Source organism: Ascaphus truei, chromosome 6 (assembly GCF_040206685.1).
Source record: "Ascaphus truei isolate aAscTru1 chromosome 6, aAscTru1.hap1, whole genome shotgun sequence".
NCBI classification, from domain to species: domain Eukaryota; kingdom Metazoa; phylum Chordata; class Amphibia; order Anura; family Ascaphidae; genus Ascaphus; species Ascaphus truei.
In genome coordinates, this window is record NC_134488.1 from 9,083,522 (window position 1) to 9,107,284 (window position 23,763).

Consider the following 23,763-nt stretch of genomic DNA (forward strand, 5'->3'; position numbering starts at 1 on the left):
TGGTGGAAAGCTTGTATAATGATGTTGAAAAGAAACATGGAAGAAAATGTAATACGATGTTGTTTAAAAATGGTTTATTGTAAACACACCACAGTACAATGTATATTTTGGTGACATAAGTGATGTAAAAATGTGAGGTGTGTGTCCTGCTAGGGTGTGAGCAGGTGTGAGGCGGCGGGTGGGTGTTCAGGACGGGTGGCGGGTGGCTAGTGACTGCTGGCTTTGGGTGGGGCTCCCGCTTGGGTGTGAGCGGTGTGAGGCGGCGGGTGTCTGGTCAGTGCGTGCGGTGGCTCGTCAGTGATGTCGGTGCGTAGGGGTGTGAGAACGGTGGGTGGGTGTGAGGCGGGAGGCACCGGGTGGGTGGTGAGTGTGTGCGAAATCTGGTCAGTGATGTCGGTGCGTCGGGTGGGTGAGAGGCGGCGGGTGTGTGTCGAGTGTGGCGGTTGGGTGAAAGGTGGCAGGTGTCTGTTGAGTGCGGGCGGTGGCTGTGGGGCGCAGGGGTGTGAGGCAGCGGGTGGGTGAAAGGGGGAGGCGGCGGGAGGGCGGGCGGCGAGTGGGTGAAAGGCAGTGGCGGGAAGGCACGTGGGTGAAAGGCATGGGCGGGAGGGCGGAATGGGTGAAAAGCAGGGGCGGGTGGGTGTTGTGTGAAAGGCAGGGGCGGGCAGGTGGTTTGTGAAAGGGCGGGTGGGTGAAAAGCAGGGGCGGGCGGGTGAAAAGCCGAGGCAGGAGTGCGGGCGGTGGGTGAAAGGCAGGGGTGGGTGGGCGTCAGGTGGGTGAAAGGCAGAGGCAAGAGGGCGGGTGTCGGGTGGGTGAAAGGCAGGGGCGGGAGGCGGGTGGGTTAGGGGCGGTGGGTGGGTTTGAAAGGCATGGGCGGGAAGGCAGGTGCAGGAGGGGGAAAGGCAGGTACGGGGGGGAAGGCAGGTGCGGGGGGGAAGGCAGGGGTTGGGGGAGGGAAGGCGTAAGGGGGAATGTGGGGGAAGGCGCGGGTGGAGGGGGGGGAAGGCAGGGGTGGGGGGAAAGGCAGGGGCGGGGGGGAAAGGCAGGGGAGGAAGGGGGGTGTCAGTGTGTGTGTCACTGTGTGTCAGTGTGTGTATCAGTGTGTCTGTCACTATGTGTGTGTCACTGTGTCTGTCAGAGTGTGTGTCACTGTTTCTGTCACTATGTGTGTGTCACTGTGTCTGGGGGGAGTCAAAAACGGAGCTGGGGGGGTCAAAAACGGAGGTGGGGGATAGGCAAAAATGGAGCTGGGGGTCAAAAACGGAGCTGGGGGGGTCAAAACGGAGCTGGGGGGAGGGGCAAAAACGGAGCTTGGGGGGCAAAAACGGAGCTGGGGGTGAGGGGCAAAAACAGAGCTGGGGGTGAGGGTCAAAAAAGGAGCTGGGGAAGGGGCAAAAACGGAGCTGGGGGGGTCAAAAACAGAGCTGGTGGGGTCAAAAACGGAGCTGGGGAGGGGCAAAAACAGAGCTGGGGGGTCAAAAATGGAGCTGGGGGGAGGGGCAAAAACAGAGCTGGGGTGGACAGCCGTTGAGGAGGGGCTGAGGGGTGAGAGGGGGGAGTGTTGTACTTACTTTTGGTGTTGTGGTCAGCGTCTCCAGGGGTGTGTGTGTGTGTGTTTGTTACGGATGTAATCCGCAGGGTAGGCTCACAAATCTCAGGTCTCACACAGTATGAGGAAGCTTCTGGGGTGTGAGCAGTCCACATGGGTGAGAGTGTGGTGTGTGAGTGAGTGGCTCAGAGTAGTGAGTGTGTGAGTGGCTTAGAGTAGACCGGCCAATGAGAGCCATGGGGGGGGGGACCATCGTGGGGGGGGAGCGAGACACCGGCCTATGAGAGCCGTGGGAGGGCAAGTCGACCGACGGACCAATCAAATGGTCTCCAGACACTCACAACCAAGATTTTCAAATTTATATATATAGATTAGACCTTTTCTGTTTTGAAATCCAAAAAAGTGCCCTGCCTTTTTCTTACATACAATTCAGAAAGCTGGTTGAAACTTATTATTTGCAAAAAAGATTACATTTTTTTATCTTACCTGAAATGTGGGTCCTCAAGGAGCTCACCTGTGGCCCACTGAAGTCCGGGATCAGAGATAGCGAGCTCATGGTGGTGTTGGACTCCACCGGGCAAATTTGGGAAAGACTATGGCTGCCGGATTCAGGGATCGCTATAGCAGATAATAGAAAAGTAGCAACGTCATGAACGATGACATCGCAACTCCATCAGCTATGTTTGTAGTCTGCTGTCGGATTTGTAGTTTTTTTTATGTCAAAACAGTCACACACAAAAAAAATACAAATATCTCCAGAACCAGGAACCAGGAAGTCCTCCAACGGGAACCACCGATGAGCTATGGGGAACCAGGTTCAGGTTAGTTAATAAAACAAAAATGCTTAAGGATCTCTTTGGAGAGGTTCATGCCTAGATTTCTTTGACAATTTCATGTCCACTTCTTCCCTCTCATCTTTCTTCTTCCTCTTCTTCTTCTCCATAGATCTCTCCTGGGTGTGAAAATTAAAGCCTCTCTGTGAGTTGTGGTTGACATAGGGGTGACATTCCCAGTGGAATCAGTTATATTCAAGGAATGCATCTAAGTTCTTGGTACTGTGCTCTTTGATGTCTCTTTTCTCACTTCATCTGTCTCAGACACAGTACAGGCTGACATTTTTTTGGGGGGGCATATTAGCACTTTCTGAAAAGCAACTAAACATTTACAGCAATCAGTGCAATAAGCTAAACAGGTCTCTTAACCAAAGGAGGACGTACTGTGTGATACTCAGGTAGGAAGGGTATGACTTAATGCTCTGTAGAACTTCCTGTAAAGGGAGTGGTATGGGTAAGCTTTGCTTTGTTGCCTATCAAAGGGGATTTGGTTGTTGAATATTACATGCTATCTCCATGGATATTAAGTAATATCCATTATTTCTGTCACGGAAGAGGTTATGTTACTTTAGTAGGGTGGGTACCTGGAGTAATGATCTGCAAACCGCTCTAACAAGGGGCATGATATTGAAGTAATGACCTTGCAGGTTAGTTAGTGTTGAGGAGGAGAAAAAAAATGAGGAAATACTCCTAAGGGCAAAAACATTCTTGGCTAAGGAGAAAAATGATTCTTGGAATAATACTGAGCAGATATCAATAGCAGCAAAGAGAACTATGGAGCTTTACTCTGATTTGTATTCTTACTAGAAATGTACCTACAGAATGATCCTCTGCAAACTATTGCAGAGAAAATTTCTCTACCGTTCTGTTTAGCAGGAAATTAATTGGATCATTATTTGCAGGTCTCCTGATCACGTTTAGTGTTTATAGGTTTATTCTCCACCCAGTAGAAGAGTTGTAGCAATATTCTAAAGGCCCCATAGAGGGTGTTTCACATTAAATACAGCCTTACTCTATAGAATATGTTTGTGGAGTAATGCTCTACAGCACCCTGTAGTAGCAAGTTCCCATGGGGCTTCGGTCTGCATAACTCTTTCAGTGGTAGGATTAAAGGAGTTCAGTGAAGCATTGCTAAGCCGAAGGGGCAGCTAACTTAATTAAGCCATTTTATCAGGAGATCCCAATTAAGGACTAAACTGAATTACAGAGAGCCCAAACCAACATTAAAATGTCTCTGGCATTTAAAATGTCACTTCAAGTGTAGCCAACAATTAGAAGTTGGTTTGCCATGTTTTAATATCAGTGATGAAATATCCGGGAAGCGCAATATATGTAAAAAAGAATAAAATACAATGGTGATAGTGCAATATTGTTAAGGTGAAATGGATAAACTCAAATAAAGATGACACTGCTCTCAATATATATACTCACAAACGTGTGAGGTTATGCAGGCACATAAAGGTATCTTTTAGGATATTCTTGTTAGTCCCTCAGTCATCAGGAGATACAGCAGTCAATGCAGCCCCATATAGATGTACTCCCAGGAACCTTATTCAAAGATACAACTGGACATAGTGCAGACTGTATGTATAATTTATAAAAGGTAAGTAAAACAAGTTTACACTCACATAGTTTCAGATATAGGTAAGCATTTAGATCTCAATGGATCTCTCCGGCCGGGTGAATGGTATCTCAGCTTCCCCTCTCTCGTGGCGTGCGTTCCACCGGTGCGTTCCAAACACCGGAAGTGATGTCATCTGCCGCGTCCACTTCCTGGGGTTCCGGCCGTCTCAGGGATAGAGCGTCACTCTACGCGTTTCACCACATAGGTTTCATCAGGCTCCTGATGAAACGCGTAGAGTGACGCTCTATCCCTGAGACGGCCGGAACCCCAGGAATTGGACGCGGCAGATGACATCACTTCCGGTGTTTGGAACGCACCGGTGGAACGCACGCCACGAGAGAGGGGGAGCTGAGATACCATTCACCCGGCCGGAGAGATCCATTGAGATCTAAATGCTTACCTTTATCTGAAACTATGTGAGTGTAAACTTGTTTTACTTACCTTTTATAAATTATACATACAGTCTGCACTATGTCCAGTTGTATCTTTGAATAAGGTTCCTGGGAGTACATCTATATGGGGCTGCATTGACTGCTGTATCTCCTGATGACTGAGGGACTAACAAGAATATCCTAAAAGATACCTTTATGTGCCTGCATAACCTCACACGTTTGTGAGTATATATATTGAGAGCAGTGTCATCTTTATTTGAGTTTATCCATTTCACCTTAACAATATTGCACTATCACCATTGTATTTTATTCTTTTTTACATATATTGCGCTTCCCGGATATTTCATCACTACTATTCTACATGAGGATTGACTGAGCAAACCTCAACTGGGTCACAGCTGCATCATATATCTGTATAAGTATCACTGCATTATTTATATCATTATTAATGGTCATTATCTGATTATCTAGAGCGCCACATTTTGATAAGTTTCCTTTGTATGTTTTAATATCAGCCTGACTGGTATTACATTGACTGGATGGCCAGTATTACCAGATGCCAACATATACCTACAGTAATTGCCAGTTTACAGTCAGGAATCAGAGGATATCCATGATAACTTTGGTAAGGAACTTCAGTCTCAGCCCTTTTCTCACCAAAAGCACTGGTTACTATCACTATGAACTGAAGACACAGCATTGAGATTGGCTTGGATGGCCTCATCCTGTTTAGAGAATGTAAGAAGCAAAAAGAAAGGCTTTTGACAATGCTTTTTAAACTGCTTGTTTGAATACCCCTCTTCTACAGGAATGGGGGGAGGGGGTTGGACAGACAAAATAGAAGAGGTTACACATACAGACAGATAAAACAAAATAATAAAACATATCACAGACAAATATCAAACTTTAAAATTAACGATACCAAGTCAGAAGCAACTTTGAGAATATCTCCTTGCCGGATAACCTGTTGCAGACACTAAACAATAACTTTCCGTTCACGTTAAACTACTTTGGAGTCTACATTTCCCCCAGATCAGCTGTTTTTTTCAGCTAAACTACCCCAAGTGAATACATGCGATCAAAGGTGATCTAAGGGACTGAGATCAATTTAACATTTCTTGGTTAGGCCCAATTAATGTAGTGAAAATAAAAGTGCTTCCAAGAGTTCTTTATGTGCTGCAAACCCTCCCAATTAAATAATCAAGAGACGGTCTCAGTTCGCTCCAGTCTATAATCAACAAATTTATTTGGCAAGGCAAACGCCCGAGAGTGAAAATGGATCTGCTGTATAAACCCCAGCAGAAGAGCGGATTGGGGAACCCAGGTTTTAATAGTTATTACATCTCAAACCACTTAGTCTGCTTTTTGGACTGGTACGCCAACACATGTATGCGGATGACACAATCTTATATGCACACAGCCCTAGTTTCTCTGCCCTTGGACACGTACTTCAATCTGATTTTTCATGAATTGAATACTGGATTTCCCAAACCAATATTTTTACCCACTGACAAAACTGTAACAATGGTATTTGGGACTAAGGCTTAATTTGTAAAGCTAGCAATTATAGATCTACAGGTACGAATAAACTATAACGCCATTCTAGTCCTTCATATGGTTTGACTCCCATTTAACATTTGGGTCGCATATTGATACTCTGACATGCAAAACCTATACCAAACTAGTCGTTCTTTATAGGAACAAATCCTCCCTAAGCCAGCTGGTCAGAAAGAGTATCGTACAGCAGATGCTAATTCAAATGTTAGACTATGGGGACATAGTAGAGTATGGTACAGCACCCCAAACTCACCTTAGCAAACTTGACACCCTCTACAACTCAATATGCTGCTTTGTCCTACAATGTAACTACAACACACATCACTGTGAATTGTTCAAAGAACTAGATTGGCTATCCCTTGAGTCTAGTAATTTTTCCTGCCTTGCCTTCAAATAGTTTCTGGGCACGCCACCCACGTATCTGAACAAACTCCTCATCCTTATCACACGCAACACTTATCATTTAATCTGGTCTGTAACTGTTACATAACGTTCATAACATATTTTTTCTTTAACTGTTCATGAAATGTCTTTAAATACAGGCATACCCCGGTTTAAGGACACTCACTTTAAGTACACTCTCGAGTAAGGACATAACGCCCAATGGGCAAACGGCAGCTCACGCATGCGCCTGTCAGCACGTCCTGAACAGCTATACCAGCTCCCTACCTGTACTGAAGCTGTGCGCAAGCGGGGAGACTATAGAGCCTGTTACAAATGCGTTATTTACATCAGTTATGCACGTATAAGACGATTGCAGTACAGTACATGCATGGGTAAGTGGGAAAAAGGGACTGCTTCACTTTAAGTACATTTTCGCTTTACATACATGCTCCGGTCCATTGCGTACGTTAATGCGGGGTATGCCTGTATAATGTATAACACTGCTCAGTTAATGTAACCATGAATTGTTACCATAACTGTTGCCCATGACATACTTGAAAACGAGAGGTAACTCTCAATGTATTAGTTGCTAGTAAAACATTTGCTAAATAAATAAATAATAACAACACTATACTTTGGGCTCAGTTGGAGACAGAACTCAGTAAAAAGCATAACATCCACCTGGATTCAATATGCTGGATAGAAAAAAACTTGAAGACCAAAGGATCTCGGAGACCACCCTGTATGGGACAGAGTTCAGGGATAGAGTGGGGATCCCCTGCAACCTAACCACGACTCCCTCAGCACTTATACCCATTTGTGGTAACCCTGAGTTCCCCCTATACATGGTTCCAGGGGCCTTTGGTAAGTGGACTGGTGCTAAGTGGTTAGATTGGTTTGTGGACAAGATTTTGCCCTTTACTCATTTTGAGAGCATATTGTATTGGGGCAAAAGGGAACATTGGCAGTTCAGACAGCTAGTCGACTTCATAAGTAAACATAAGCAAAAACCCTTAATTCTGAGACAACTCACGCAAATTGAGTACATTTTTAGTTGTCTAGTGAACGTGGGACACAATCTAGCAGCTATTTATAGGATCATTAATGGGAGCAAAATAACGTTTAAACAGAGCTTTGTAAAGGCATAGGAGAAAGAGCTGAACTCAGGAGTTTCTATGATGCGGAGCAACACAATAAAGAAAGAATTTATATATAAAAATAAAACAATGATACATTTGTTTTTATGGTACAGTGGTTCTCTGAAGTCCTTCAACATTAGAAAGATCTGCAGAGCATTGCTGTGGGGGTAGAGAATAAGCTTTCTATATTGGGGTGAGAGAGAGGGCACAGGGAGGTAAGGGGCACTGAAGAGAGGAGTAAGCGAACACATGAAAGAGCAGGGAGTGGACAAGAACATAGGAGTTTAGCTATATAAAAATTCCAAAGCAATCATTTCCAAAAACTCCTGGGGTGTGGAGATCATGCTTTGTATGTTAGGTTTCTGCAATCATTGTGGTGCAGCGAGCTGCTTAGTAATTTCAAATGTCAACAGAACGAATATGACTGGCTCTACAACTGGTTATTTCACATGAATAAATAACATTAATATGTATGTGCCCTAAAGTCACTTTCTTGGATTGCTTACCTTCTATACTCGCTGAAGAACAAACACAGTGTTTATAAGAACATGTTCACACTCCAATAGCACTCCCATAGAATGTATAAGGTTTTACCCAAGTTGTGGATTCTGGACAGGTAATAGAAAGAATGATACAGTACTAACTTCTTTAATGCAAACTATCCAAACGTAGTGACCCAAAAGCATTTAATTAAACCCTGAATTGAGGACTATAGAGGGCAGGCAGGCAGATGATGTAAATCTCAGTTGTTCTGTACCCTCTCCAGCTGGAAGAATATTTGCAGGATTTGGGTCACTGTGTCAGCGCAGGTGTTGGGCCTCAAGCCATATCCCTGTCATCAATAAATGAAACCAAGTCTGATCACTATACTTGCTGCAGAGAATAGCAAGGTATCACTTACCGGTAGAATGCATGTAGATTTTTGCATAATTTAGTATTTATTTCTAGAGACATTCTTAGATATTGCAGAACAGGGGTTTGTCTACAAAGCATTGGTTTGTTTACTATTTCTAGGTCGGGAGGCCAGAATGTAGAGCATCACTTATTAATAGGGTGCCTTTAAATTATAGCTTCAAGACACCCTATTACTATTGTCCACTTGTGTATACTACTGAACAGACATGGCGTACATCACATACATGCATTTTGTATATAAAGAGAGAGCTGCAATATATTTGTCTCTAAGAGAATCTGGAGAGTGTTGCTCAATTTACGTTGACTTCACTTATACTTGAAGAGCATAATTCAGATTTAGATTTTCTGTAGGTTGTTAATCCATTAGCAATATCTTTCTAGATGTGAAGAGCATCACTTCTGGATGTCTGCTGAGCCTATCACCTCTAATATCTTCTGTCTTGGAAACGTGTCTGCAGAATAAGCTCAAGTTACTATTCACTGTTAAATAGTCCTATAAGATATTTCTATGTAATGGCAGTGAAACTAGCAGAGTATTCCACAGTAACAGGATTTAAGCAGAGCATTTGCTTGGTAACTACTTCTAGAGAGAACTGCATAGCATCACTTAGTAAGGTATTGGACGTTTTAGTCTTAAGGAGCACTACTAACTAGAACAATATCTGCATAACATCTCTCACGTTACTGGACCTTGGAGCCTGCGAGGAAGCTCCGCCTCTCTCCCGCAACTTAAATATAAATAAATAAACACACAACGAAGGTCTGGAGGTAGAAAGGCTGCGGCTTTATTTACACAAATAATAAACCCTGGTAAGTGCCAACCCTGCCAGCGTGCTCCGCCCCTCGTAAAGGCTAATGATACCCCAACCATTGCCCACAAGACCCACCAAGGCGGCCTGGCGGTTCAGCGAGACTGCGCTCCAGGGAATCACACACAAATGAGCCCTTCCCACTCTCCACTTCCAGCCACCACAGAGCTTTTCTGCGCCATAGAGCCCCTGCTGGCAAGGTTAACGTGCACTTGCCCGCCTCCCCTCCCCCACCCCAACAGCCGCCGTGACGAAGGGAACACACGCCTTGGAATGCCCACCTCAAACATGGCAGACATCAAAGTTAAAGCTGACATTGACCTTTTTTTTTTTACTGAGATGCTTGTGTATGAAACTTGATGAACGAGTTACTTATGTTTAACCAAGACAGTAAATGGCATTAATGTAGTCAGCTTAATGTATTGACCTTTTTGTGTTATCATTAGGATCAGAGGATTCCTGTACGAGCCACCCCCAGCTAAAGAGATCTGCAGAACATTGCTCTGTACCCTTATTCTAGCAAAGAAATGCACATCATAGTGAGAGGGAAAGTGCTGACAGAAGTGAATGAGAGCGCTGACAGAGCTGGATGAGAGCTGAGTGACAGTACTGGTTAAGGAGTTGTGCCTGAACCTGCCTGGTGTTGGTCTCTCTGTCAGATTGATGCATTTTGCCCTCTGTAGCGCAAGAAAAAGACATGCCCCCCCCCCCAGTCAGTCGCGGGTCACAGCAACCCCTCCCCCTTACTACATATTACCAACTGCTTTACTGATCAAATGTATCACATTAACCCTTTTAACCCTGCAAGGCACAGACACGCCTGACTTAAACTCACATAAACCATGAGCCTAGACCGGAATCTTATACTGTCGGTGCTTTCCCTCTTAAACTTAATCTTATATCAAATTGCCAAGTAATAGGGAGTGCTTCTGCGGATCACAATTTGTCAGCCTAAAAGTCACAGAGGATCTGAAGACAGGTCTTAAGAGCCTGAAACGAATGCACTCACAACATACAAAGTCATCATCTCTCCTTTTTTCCTGCTAGTAGTACAACACTATAGTGTCCCATTGTGGATGTAGCTTAAGGAGAAGGATGATCCAATTCTAGTTTACAGCTTGTTTTGCAATCCATTTCTCGCCTCTCTGGTAGCGAAGGTGTTTTAAAATACCAGTTTCTCTTTGCACCGTCTGTATCCTTAAATAGACAAAAATGTAATGCGATTTTAGAATGTTTCAGTTTTGATATAATTCACTAAAATAAGATGGAAGCTTTTGTATTGTTAATATATGAACACCTGATATCTATTATTGATCCTAATGTAGATGTTAACCCCTTACTGTTATTTCTTACAGTATATGGAACACAAGGCCTTGTTTTTGGCATAGTGAAAAGATCAACTTTATTTTTTAATCTTTATCTCTCTTGCTCCCCAACTCCCTCTCAATAGCATTAGAAAACCACTAATATGATCCATGACCTCTTGTTGGTTATTACATTGGCTTTATTCACTGCCTTAGAGCAGGGGTGCTCAACTCCTATCCTCATGGCCCTCTCCCCCCCCCCATCTGCCCCTTAAGACTGAGCCTCTACTTGAGACACTGGTGCTGAAGCTGGGATATCCTAAGACCTGACATGCTAGGGGGCTTGAGTATTGGAATTGAGCACCCCTGCTTTAGAGAGTAGTGGGGCGTGCATAGAAAAATCAACGTATGATACAGTATGTGGAAAAGAGAGGATTCTTTACATAATATCGTTTCTGGAGAAAGGTATCCATTTTTGAGAGCAGGAAATGTATTCAGTATTTTTAAACAGCGAGGGGGAAGAGCTTTTCTGGCCTTTATTTAGAAGTCTTAAAATGCCAAATTATGTGTAAGGGGAAACATTTGTTTTGACATAGTAAATAATTGTTGTTAAGGGGGTCTCTGTATCAAGGCAAAAGTAATGCAATTCAGGGCCGAAAAACAGCACCATATGCATCAAAGAACAAAATCCTATTGCTTTCAATTAAATGTTTTCAATTCATACATACGGTTCAGATTTTTTTGCCTCAGGATTGCACCGCTTTTGCCTTGATACAGACCCCAAGTCCCTTATCCAATATGGGATCCTGATGATGCGTGTAACTCCATTAAATTGAATGAAGCAGAAGTCTACTTCAGCATGGATAAAACATCTTCGTAGCATAAGGGCCCATGTACCAACATAAAGAAAAGTTTGATAAACTACTCTATTTGTGCACCTCTTTTATTTTACTCACAGATGTGTTAAATATAAGAAACAGATTCTTACATCTGGTGCAGATTGTTAGTCAGAAAGGTTTACTTCACTTTAGCAGCAAGGGTGTAGAGGAGCACAGCAACGTTTCCTTGCAGCATACCAGCTAGTGGACCGCCAAAATCAGGGTAACTCCAGACAGGGAATAGTATTTAAAGGATACTTTAATGGTCAGTATATAGACAGCAATGCTGTCTATATACTGACCATTAAAGTATCCTTTTAATACTATTCCCTATCTGGAGTTACCCTGATTTTGGCGGTCCACTAGCTGGTATGCTGCCAGGAAACGTTGCTGTGCTCCTCTACACCCTTGCTGCTTGTATGTACCCTGAGAGGATTGCACGCTGGATCGGAACCACCCTTCAAGGACACCACCAAGGAAGGTAAAGGGCTTATGCCCCTCATACTATTACCTCCCAGTGCTGGACTGACTGATATATTTCCCCCAGGGTGGTATATACCATTATAGGAGACCTATTTTTGGGGTACCCGCGTGGGCACCACCAGGCCTCTGGTTTTTCACCCTGGGATGTTATGGATGGATTATTCTACATGTCCTTGAACTTGGATCCAATATGATATATGATATATATCATTTATGAGCTATCTATGGTGAAGCACCAATATACACTACTTACTTACTTCACTTTAGACTTGGCTGGTTGTTAGTCATAAAAAAAGGGGAAAATGATGATGCAGAGACCCAGGATTCAATATACTCCATTATAATATGTGAATACTACTGATACACCCTCCCTCAGATTGCACACTTGGAAAAAATAGAGAAAATGTTGTTGGTTCTCTGACATAAGATACAAATTCCTCTCTGCACAGATTTAGCTTCAGAATTGCCCAGATAAATTGCCTTTTAATTTTGGAGTCATTCGCAACTAATTATTAACTGGTTCTTTTATCACTTTATGACAGATGCATACAAAGGCAAGCACAGGATGAACTAGAGATGCATGCTAGTGTAGTCAGGTGAAAGTAGAATCAGGGTTGATCCCAAGAGATGACAGTCTGAGATGATAGTCGTGGAGGTAATGATGATATGAGGTCAGAGACAGTTGCATGAATAAACTGCGACCCTCTCTCAGAGAAACTGTATGGCCCCTTGAATTCAATAGCACAATTTGCATATAGTCTGCTATAAAACTTTTTTTTTATTAACTCTATCTAACTTATTTATTTTACAGATCCTAAGCACAAATTCTCTACAAATGACACAACTTTAGTGTTGGAGTGACGGCAACCTCTTGAAGCTTTGTCATTTATTTATTTTTTCATATTGAATAAGTGAAATAGACCGCTGTCACTTTAAATGATTTGAACAATGTAATTATAAATGACAGGTGCTGTAAGGGTGTTAAATACAATAGTATCGGTGGTGATCAAAGAGTTTGATCAAGAAAGAAACCCTTCTAGGTAGCAATCTCTTGTCATGTGTGTAGTGTCATATTTAATGGACTTAATTGGTCCCACAGTTAGATACTGTATGTCTGAGTAATGCCCAGATTCACAGGGGAAATCAAAAAATAATATAAAATATTGTTTTACATATGGTAATACACCGATTGATTTATGACAAAACACTATCACCACTCTACATAATAGGGATTTTTAATAATGTATATGTGTTTTTAATATCTATGTAGATTTAATAAAATTTTATTATTTTTTTATTTCCCCTGTGAATCTGGGCACTACTCAGACATACAGTATCTAACTGTTGGACCAATTAAGTCCATTAAATATGACACTACACACATGACAAGAGATTGCTACCTACAGTAGAAGGGTTTCTTTCTTGATCAAACTCTTTGATCACCACCGATACTACAATTTTTTCATACTAATTATTTACAATGTGTAAAACACATTTAAAGGATAATAGAATCCTATTTAAAGCAATGTGTTTTAGGTCCCTCCAACACTGAAGAGGTTAAGCCACAATGGATACTGTATATCCATGTCCAAAAGGAAATGAATATAAATAGGAATATTAAGGATTTGTTATTTCTCCATAGAGTTGACAACATAATACACTTTAAAACAGAAAATACAAGGGCTACACATTATCAGTGCAGATTTATGCGTACCCAGACATAAGTGCAAACAGCATTAAAGGGGGGTTACCTGCCTCAAATAGACTGCAATATACAGTAGTGCAAAACAAGGCCAATGGTATATAATTATACGTGTGTCAATCAGTGTGCTAGAGAAAGTAATTAATTATGTTAAAACAAATATAAAGTTAAATGAGTACAGTATAGCAGGAGAACTGCTAAAAAGCTTTCTTTGGAAAATACAACTTCTGGGGTATGTAGTGGTGGTGGATTGTAGTGGGAAGGAAGTTACAGGAGTATGGAACAGCATGGGGCATGTCTATAGAATAGATAGATATAAGAGGGTAGTATACACAAGCTGAATAGGCCTAAGAATAGGGGAAGTTAAGAAAGTACAACTTTAGATACAAACCCCCAGATTCATCAAGCTTTGTAATGTTTAAAGCTCCAGAGCGGGCGTTAACTTCTACTGACTGGAATGGGAGTTGAGGCCCATCTGGGTGCGTTAACTTGTAACAGAGCTTGATGAGTAACCACCATAGAGACAGGTTTTTGCAAAGGTTATTATTGATTGCAATGCAAACAAATTATGGGAAGCTTTTAGAAGGATTTGAGGAGGAGAAGAGGGGAAAATACCTAAAAACTTGAGTGAGTTTGATCAACAGCAGGAGTGACCCTAAAGAAGTGGGGTTGCCATCACATATTTCATTCCTTTGTTGTTAAATCTAATGGGTATCATGCAATGGTCATAAATTATGGTGGGGAATGAAATGTAGTCCCCCTAATGAATTCATGTGCTCCCCTAACTAGATTACTCATCCCTATGGCTTGATCAGGAAGTGGAACATTTTAAGAAAACCTGCGATGGACGAAGTCCCCCAGATTATAGCATGTGAGAGGTTTGTCCTGCCATGTTTCATCCTGTTTATATAAGGGGGATGCCAAGACTTGCTCCCATTACAGCTGGAGGAATTTGGTATCTGTAGAAAATTGGGGAAGGGAGAGTGCTACAAGGAGGGTCAGTAAGGTCAACAAGAGGACAGTTGTAAGTAGTGTCAGTGGAGGTACAGGTATACTATACTACATTGCCCGAGGAACTTAATAAGTGCTCTGTATAACATGGGCAGATTCTACGCAATAGAATAACCAGGCGAAAGGTTATTAAGTGGTTCAATGAACATTTAACCCTGTAAGTGATGTAAATATAAAGCCTTACCACTCTTCCACTTTTACAGAGATATATTCTTTGTAGGACATGATGTACATTTGTAAGCCAGCAGTCTTGAATGGGACTACCACAATAAGTGATTTCAGTGACTTTGCTAGTATAACTAGTAAGGATTTATAAGCAATTTTTTTTTTAGAAATATCAAACAAAATGACTAATGCTCCTGAATTCCAGCTTTTCAAGCATTGAAGTGGACACAATTAGGAATTATATACAACATTTATTTAGTCAATTGAAAAAAGAGTAGCTGGAATACTGTGACCCACTGCTAGCCAGAGGCGGATTTCCCACAAGGCTGACTAGCATATAGCCGAGAGCATTTAGTGTATCCTTGAAATTGAAGGAAGAGCCGACACTCACTGGTCTTTACAAAAGTGATTTCATCGACAGGAATCGACGTTTTGGTCAGTAATACTGACCTTTGTCATATTAATGACCGAAACGTCGATTTCTGTGAATAAAATCCTTTTTTATAAAGACCTTTGGACTGCCGGCTCTTCCTTCAATTTAGAGCACACACTAAACATAACCATCCCCCGCTGGGGGCTGATTTCCAGGCACTCGAGGCAATTGTATGCAGTCGAGTGACTGCACCTACCCTTCCTTTCCATAGCCTACAGCAGCAATTTTGGGGGGGCTGCAACTTGTGTGTGTGTGAGGGGAGAGGAGGGTCTTACCTTCTCCGGAGTGGCCCAATTCCAGCTGCGTCGTGTTGTCATGGTGACCCAACATCAAATGATGCCGAAATGTCACATGATGATGCGTTGCCATGACAACACGTCATCACATGCCAGCGTGACGTCATGACACTGCTATGCTGTGGAGGAGGGCCGCCCCCGAGCCTATGGGGGGGAAAAGTAAAACTGCCGCCGCTTCTAGCACTTCAGGCCACTGTGTACATGGTTGTATACATTGATAGTGCTTTCTAAAACGATTTTTCGGCCATTCTACAAGGTGTAACAGCAGTACAGTGCACATGATCACAACATGGAATCCAGGAGGCAGGTTCTTACCTTTTCTTTGAATGGATGTTGAGGCGCACAGTGACTGATAAGTTACTAAATTAGAGGGAATGAACCACAACATATCGTAGTACAGCTCAGTGACATAGCGTAGGTCAGAGAGAATGTAACTAATACTATTCACACCAGGCGAGTATTTACGGTAGAGCACAATAAAAGTACCAATCAGTGTTTAGAATGAAAACTGTTCAAAATAGCTTCAGAAAGATGGAATAGATCAACACAGTAGTGTAAATCTATGTTCACAAGAGATACACAGGTGGTATATTGCACTTACGTGAGGTCTTTTGAAAATAAGCCTTTTGGGTCGTTTGTATAAGGCCCACCCCAGCCGCCTTGTCACCCGTTCAGCAGAGTGGAATACGGACACCGTCGGAGAGCCTCTTGTACACTGCAGGTTCTCTTACTCGCTAGTCCAGCCGTTCCAGGAACACAAAATGGTCGCCGACACTGGGAATGGTGTTCTCAGTAATGAAAAAATCCTACACGTTTCACCAAGTGGCTGGCTTCCGTGAGGACAAGGTTTATTTGCAAAATATCTCTTATGAGTGCAATAAATCACCTGTGTTTCTCTAGTAAACATAGATTTACACTACTGTGTTGTTCTGCTCCATCATTCTGAAGCTACTTGGAACAATCTTCCAGTGTTTAGAACGACTGATTGGTATGTCTATTGTGCACTATATACTCACCTATGGGAATAGTATTAGTCACATTCTCTCTGACCTACTCTATATCACTGAGCTGTGCTATGTTGTGGTTTATTATTACCAATTTATGAATTTAGGAGTCACTGTGGGTCTCAGCATCCGCTCAAAGAATTACTCACAAATTTCTCATAAACGGTAGAAGAAATTCATGATTTGAGAGCAGCAGTCCACCCAATAAATTATCAGTATTATTTATTATTACATCACCAATATCACCTAAAATCACTTATTTTGATGTTTATTATAGTGTTATTTTAGAGCGCATTGAACTTTCTCTTTCATACAGGTTATTACCAGTACATTGTACCCTTGGCTGTAACCCCATTCCCTGACTCAGATCATTGGAACTGACTGTTCTGGCCTTGAGATGAAATGCTTGAGGGGGACACATAGGACACAAAGATGTGCTATGATTTGTAAGTGTATATGGATATGTCTTCAGTAATCCAGCCCTAGAGCTGAGAAGCTATTTGCCCTGACATTTATGTGCTAAACCCTCCAGCCCTCTAGGTAACCGTACATTTTTATTTCAAACTTTTATATTTCTCTAGAAGGGATATAGTACTTGTATTTGGAAATATCAGATGGGGCAATTAATATACCCGTGTGGCTGTCAATGGAGTAGCTACTCGTCTTTAAATTCTTAGTTATTTGGAGTAGGTCTCGTTGGAAACAAGTCTCGCACATTTATAGCATCAATAGTGTAATAGAAACTATGAAATCAAATATGCTACCTTACAGTACATTGTCATATGGCTGTCTAAAATCAGACTTCATGAGGTCTTCTGACATAGGGGGGGCTTTTATGTAGGATTCTGCCAGAATATATAAATCAGATAGTGGGAGGTATGGTTAAGAGTTTAGCATAACTTGCGACGTTCCGATCTTGTATTTGGTTTTCGTTAGTGGTAACAGCTTTATTTTGTATTTTGGATGTACTGACAAATTCAGTGTTTATACTAGTGAGGGGTGCTGTCTTCTTTTTGTATTTGGGAACACCGAGAAGAATACAGTGGTGCAATTTTACTAGCTGAAATAATTCAGGGGTACATTCATATTACTGTAAGTGGGATGAGTAAGGGGAGAAACCATTGGTACAGTGCTAGTATTTGGGGCCTAATAGAGGATCATGCTATTTAAGGCTTGGGTGAGCAGTCTGAGGTGCATCATTTGAGCTCAGGAGAACACAGGGTGAGCAGGCCTTGTATATGTAGTAGTACAGTTAAATGGTGCAGCCCTTGTAGAGTATAAAGTTGAAGAGAAAGCTTCTTAACTACAAGGTATTTTTAGAGTGCTGTAGAATTGTTACTCTTATGTAAGGATGTCAGTGCAGTTGGGCCAGTGTAAATGGTTAAGTATTGATTTATTTATAACATGTTTTACCAGAAAGTAATACATTGAGAGTTACCTCTTGTTTTCAAGTATGTCCTGGGTACAGAGTTATGATGACAAATACATGGCTATAAATACATGGTTACATTACATTTGATGGCAGGAAGGGGTAAAGCCCTGATAATGGGGGCATTACAATACTTGTGTGTTGTAATAGTCAACAAAATAAAACAGCCTATGTATTTGAGGGAGGTAAACATCTGACATCTCCCTCATTCCCTGCAGGATCTCTGCGGTGCCTCAACCTGTGACACACTTGGAATGGCAGATGTTGGCACGATGTGTGATCCCAAGCGCAGCTGTTCTGTCATAGAGGATGATGGCCTCCCCTCTGCGTTCACCACAGCACACGAGCTTGGTGAGTGGAACATTGTACCCAAGACAGGTAGAACACAGGGTGGAAAGTGTTATGGGGGTAGAAATAAAGGAGTAAATGTTCAAAACAATCCCAAATGTGTACAGAAATTCAACAGGCAAAACAAAAAAAAATAAAACATTTTTAAATAGATAGGACATTACCAGTAGAACACAAACATAGAGGAAAGTATTGACAGAATACAGTGAAAAAGAGACAGAAACAGAGTCAGAGACAAGGAGAGTTTTAGAAACAGTGCATTTACTTTTCATGTTCTTCTTCCTGAATCTTTGTGGTCATAGACAGAGGGTTTGGCTGGAGTTCATTGTCCAGAAATATCTCAGAAATGCTCAGAGATGCTCAGAGGTGACTCCCAAACAAGTGCCGCCTTTTGGCCCCGTGAGCTGTCAATGCTACGTGTCCGGAAACTAATGAACTTAACCAGACGCAGGTCACATGCCCACTAAATATACAAGGGAGGATGAATAAAGAGATCAAGAATTTGGCAATGCCAGACATGCAGAATTATGAAAAAAATAAATATATGCAAATCATGAGGAAACATACATCCAAATGCGAAGAATCACTGAGCACGATCTGGCTCTGATCAGTTTATGAAGTCTGTCATTTCTTTCATAGTGGGACATCTTGTACCATGACGTAAACAACTCAATAAACTCATCCGAGCTGCTGCCATTTTTCACTCTTAGGTGCACAGGTTATTTTCTGCTTTGACAGAATCATTATGCAGCAATTGAGAATAATTCATTTGATTAGAGATATGCAGGTAGGTTCTCCTGGGGCTATGAAATGTTGATTGAAATGATATAAGTATTTGTTATTTTTTTTTAAATGTTCCTGCTGAGTACCTGCATATTTTCTTTTGTGCGTTATGGAGAATCAATCCCATATTCATGTGCACTGGTATTTCACTTTGCATGAGAATGGCATGCATTCAAATATATCTGCACTTTGGTTATAAATGGGTGTTGAATTAATTTCCGAATGTGCCTCTGAGAGACGTATTCAAGTCATTATGAACTCTTAGGCTATGGCCCCAGTCACTGGTGCACGCGTGGTGCAGCCGCAATCTGTGGTTTGTGACGCGCGTCAAGAGAAGAGCAGGAGTTCATGACAGGGGGCGTGGCCATGACATCACGCGGCTGGTTCGCCCTCATTGGCTGAAGTACCACCGTGACGTGGCCACCGCGACGTGGCCACCGCTCCGCCAACGCGGCAAAAGTAAAATATCGCGCTTTCTGCAGTCGTACGCAGATACTTACTGGAGCCGGCCCCTTAAATGGACGTACTTTGTGTGCGCCATGCATGCCATTGTGTGCACAGCCGCGGGTCAGCGGGAACAAGGCCTTAGTGGGGTCACCCGCCTCCAAAAGGAACACTTACAGTACCACTGAAACCGGCATTATTATTTTTTAAATCTTTTTTACTTTGCTGATGTTTCTAGGAAAAACACATATTCATTAATTAGCAATCCAATCATTACTTTCACAGATGATATGGATTGCTGTAGTTTGGAAGCAGGTGGAAGCAGTTTTTAACTGAATAATGTCTGTCTGCCCTAACATATAGTTACATTTTGCTATACAAAATGGTGTATATCGACTTTACCACTGTTTTGGGCACGGTGTAAGACTTATTTCTTCCTTCTGGCTTTTTCTATCTATCTATCTATCTATCTATCTATCTATCTATCTATCTATCTATCTATCTATCTATCTATCTATCTATCTATCTATGTCTCTCTCTCTCTCTCTCTCTCTCTCTCTCTCTCTCTATATATATATATATATATATATATATATATATATCTGTCTCTCTCAAAATGAATTGTGTATAATTGTATTTGTTCTTAAACTGGACGCGTGCTTTTACTTAAAAAATAAATGATGATGATGAGGACACGTGTGCAAATCTGTCTGGCACTTTCCCCCAGTTGTAACTTGTTACAAGGTCAAACTAGTTCACTTCCACATTGTGCCAGTAACATTGTTAAAATTGTTAAATGCCAAATCAGTCATAAATTCCAACACAGCCATAAATTCTGACTCCATCCTATTGCTCTCATTAACTAACGGAAAATGTTAAATGTATGCTGAAAATATGGTGTGTGTTTCTTTTAGAGAGCTCTGTTTATTTGCTGTATATTAGATAGGGTGATAAATGAAGATAGTGTTAAAATGAATGCTAACTAGGCTAGAAACAAATGGGATGGATACAGAAATACAAAGCTTGTCATCTACAGCAGGGGTGCGAAAACTGGGGAGGGGAGGTGGGTGGGGGGGCACGGGCGGCTGCAGAGGTCCCGCGCTTTTCCCCAAGGCATTTAAATGAAATGCCGGGGGACCACACGGGGCCTCTGCAACCTGTACTTACCGAGATGCAGCCGGCTCAGGACACCGTGGGTCATTTGACTCCGCACTGAGGTAAGAGGTCGGCGTGAGAACGGAGGAGAGCAGGCAGGGGCGCAGCAAGAAAAAGTCTGCGCACCTACAGTATATTATATTACCCGTTTAGTTCTGTGTGCCTGTGCAAGTCTAGTAACACTACGAACTGGGGCATACTGTATTTGGATAATAATGTGTTAAAAATAGGTAAATCCCTTAAATAGTCTTAAAATGTTAACCAGTGTATACAGAAGCCAAAATAGCTACAGTATATGAAATTAAATATTCATTAAAGCAGCAATACTACATCCCCTCACCCTTTCCCCTCCTTCTTTTTATATGTAAAGCATAATGTGTATAAATGTATAATTCTACATTCTTACCTAATACTGGCATCATCTGGTACTCCTGTTATAAATAGGTTAAAATCCTGATGGCATGGTCACCTTTTGAGTCAGTGAAAATGCTGCAGCTGATATGTAACTTTATATTACTAAGTGTATCACATTATTGTTACAGCTTCCAGAGTAATAGACAGTATGCTGTTTGGAACACAGCAACAGATCTGTCTGTGATACTTTGTTGCCAAAGGACAGCACTCAACAAAGGTGTGTGTGTGAGAGCCTATTTCAAACGAGGAAGTGAATTTGACTTTCTAAATGGTTGCTGTAGCAACCAAAAGGTGATCACTATATTTAATAAAAAAAATCATTATAAATAAAAACGGCAATAGGAGTTTAAAAAAATGCAGACAATATTATTTAATATTAGAGAACTGATTTATAAAAAAAAACATATAGAATTTTTCACATTTCCCTATTTTAAAGTGTATGGAGACGCCCTTACTTTTTCTTTTTTAAGAGGGAGTGATTTTTTATGTCATTGGTGACATAGGTTGCACGTGAGAGGCAGGAACACTCAGTGCTGTACTAACATTCCTCTGTGCTGTTTTGAGATTAGCACAAATTTACCCCCCCTCCCCACCCCCCAATACATATTCATCAAATGTTTTACACATGTTTGTATGATTCAAGAAGAAACCAAGGGGTTCTAAGTTACTAAAAAATGACTAAATATTTCAGTGTCACAAATAATGTGTTTGTAAACCCTTTAGGCTCTATTATAAGACTCCTTCCTCCCTTACATGCTTCCTCTTCTTCCCCAAGGTCATGTTTTCAACATGCCACATGACAATGTGAAAGCCTGCGAGGAGGTATTCGGGAAGCTGAAGGAGAATCATATGATGTCCCCGACCCTGATACAGATTGACCGAGCCAATCCATGGTCTGGATGCAGTGCTGCCATTATCACAGACTTCTTGGACAGTGGGCATGGTGAGAAATGGAGGTGAACAGCAGGCCTGTCATCTCATTTGGAGAGAGTCGCACCCACTAGAAGGCAAATTAACTTATTCCTAGAGTCAGTGGTTTTTATTGACATTAAAGATGTCACTTCTTGAGGTTTCAAACAATTATGTTTCCTGGTCCACAATTGCGTGCCCAATTAGATTAATAAATAGTAACAGGTTTGGGACAGAAATTCTGCAGTCAGTTCCCTAATGGTTGCGCATTCGCCCATTGGTCTTCCACTGCATTCTGCATCTTGCAGTTCTGTATTTTACAGAGATCAGAGAGGGATTGTTTGCAGTGCGCTAAATTCCATGTTGTCTTGCTGATCCCAATGGTATCGAAATACACCTTGATTCTTTGCAGACTATTCAACCACAGACCATAGTAGATTCAAATGCATTATGGCCAAAGTCTTACCAATGGTCCCTAACAGGATTACTTAGTGTTCTGGTTTTGCTGTATCTCCACTAGGATTAGACTTGCATTTCCAAGTGATCACAATGCAATGCAATTGAGAATTCAGGTCTCTAGGGTCGTGTCTTCTTACGCAACCCAAGTTGGATTTCTATGCATTCTCATCTAATCTTAATACTGGACAGTATATCCCAATACATAAGGACGATAGAAAATATGCAGCCTGGGTTTAACCCCGGGGTAGGTTGACAGCTGTGCAGCCGGGGTGCCTGCAGAATGCGGGAAGAGCATCCTGACAGATGGCTAACGTCTCTAATGATTTCCACAGCTGAATGGTTTAGCCCAAGCCCTGGCTCAGCTCTGACGCCTCTTTAAACAGTTTATACTTGGCATCCGGTCTCATTTGTAAACTTAACACGGAATCTGGCCTTGGACATTGTATTGAATAAGACTTAATGAAGGGAATACTGAAAACTAACAATGTTTATTGATACTTTGAGGAACCCTGAAAGGGAAGCAGTGGGAGGACCAATTATATATGCATATACACACACAAGTCATGTATTGTACATTTACAATAACTTTCAATACTATTCCACAGAATGTACTGTATGTACCCGAGTTTTTGTTTTATCTTGTGGTTGTGGTGTATTATTGTAAATATAATGTTAATTGGATTTACTTTTAAACAAGTAGTCATGTAGGAAGATTGAGAAAAGGTTCTATAGAATACGGTCCAGAGTTTTATTACTGCAATTTAAAGTCACAGTCCCTGTTTTTGTATATTTGTTTTTTTTTATTGTAGCTGAACTGGGGTATCCCTTGGAGCTGATCCATGGTTTCGCCAACCTCCTGCGGTCCCTGAAATATTTGAGTTTTTTTGTTGGCAGTGTGACTAAACTCTGCCCCCCCCCCTGAAATATGGTGGCAGGTCACCAATAGAAAGTCACAAAGTCATCTATTGATGACGTTGCAGCTTTCTTTTTGGCTGTCAGAGCGATCCTAATGCCGCAACCATTTTATGTTTGCCGGTTATGTATTGTGGCCTGGTGAACAAAACTAATTATATCTTGGGATCAACAGGGTCTTTGAGGTTGGGGGACTGGAGATCATCTCAGATGGACCCCCTGGTTCAGCTAGAATAAATATATTTTTACCACTCCCCACAAAAAAATCGAGTAGCATGGACCGCAGCTATGCAAGGATATGCAAAATGATACACTAAAACCACAAGACTCACCTGTAGCATGCAAAATGTATTGCACTACCATGCCATCTACCACATAAGTCAAGGACCTGGGAATTATTAATGATTTAACCAGTTATGATGAGTAAAAAAAAGT

General features: G+C 41.8%; 1 protein-coding gene across 1 annotated transcript in view; it reads left to right on the forward strand.

Annotated features, from left to right (window-relative positions):
* Positions 1-23,763, forward strand: part of ADAMTS15 (ADAM metallopeptidase with thrombospondin type 1 motif 15) — a 58,285-nt gene that overhangs the window by 13,592 nt on the left and 20,930 nt on the right. The window contains exons 2-3 of the mRNA XM_075603364.1: positions 18,123-18,255; positions 21,824-21,991. Coding sequence (XP_075459479.1) covers positions 18,123-18,255; positions 21,824-21,991 — 301 coding nt within the window. The remainder of the gene's footprint in view (positions 1-18,122; positions 18,256-21,823; positions 21,992-23,763) is intronic.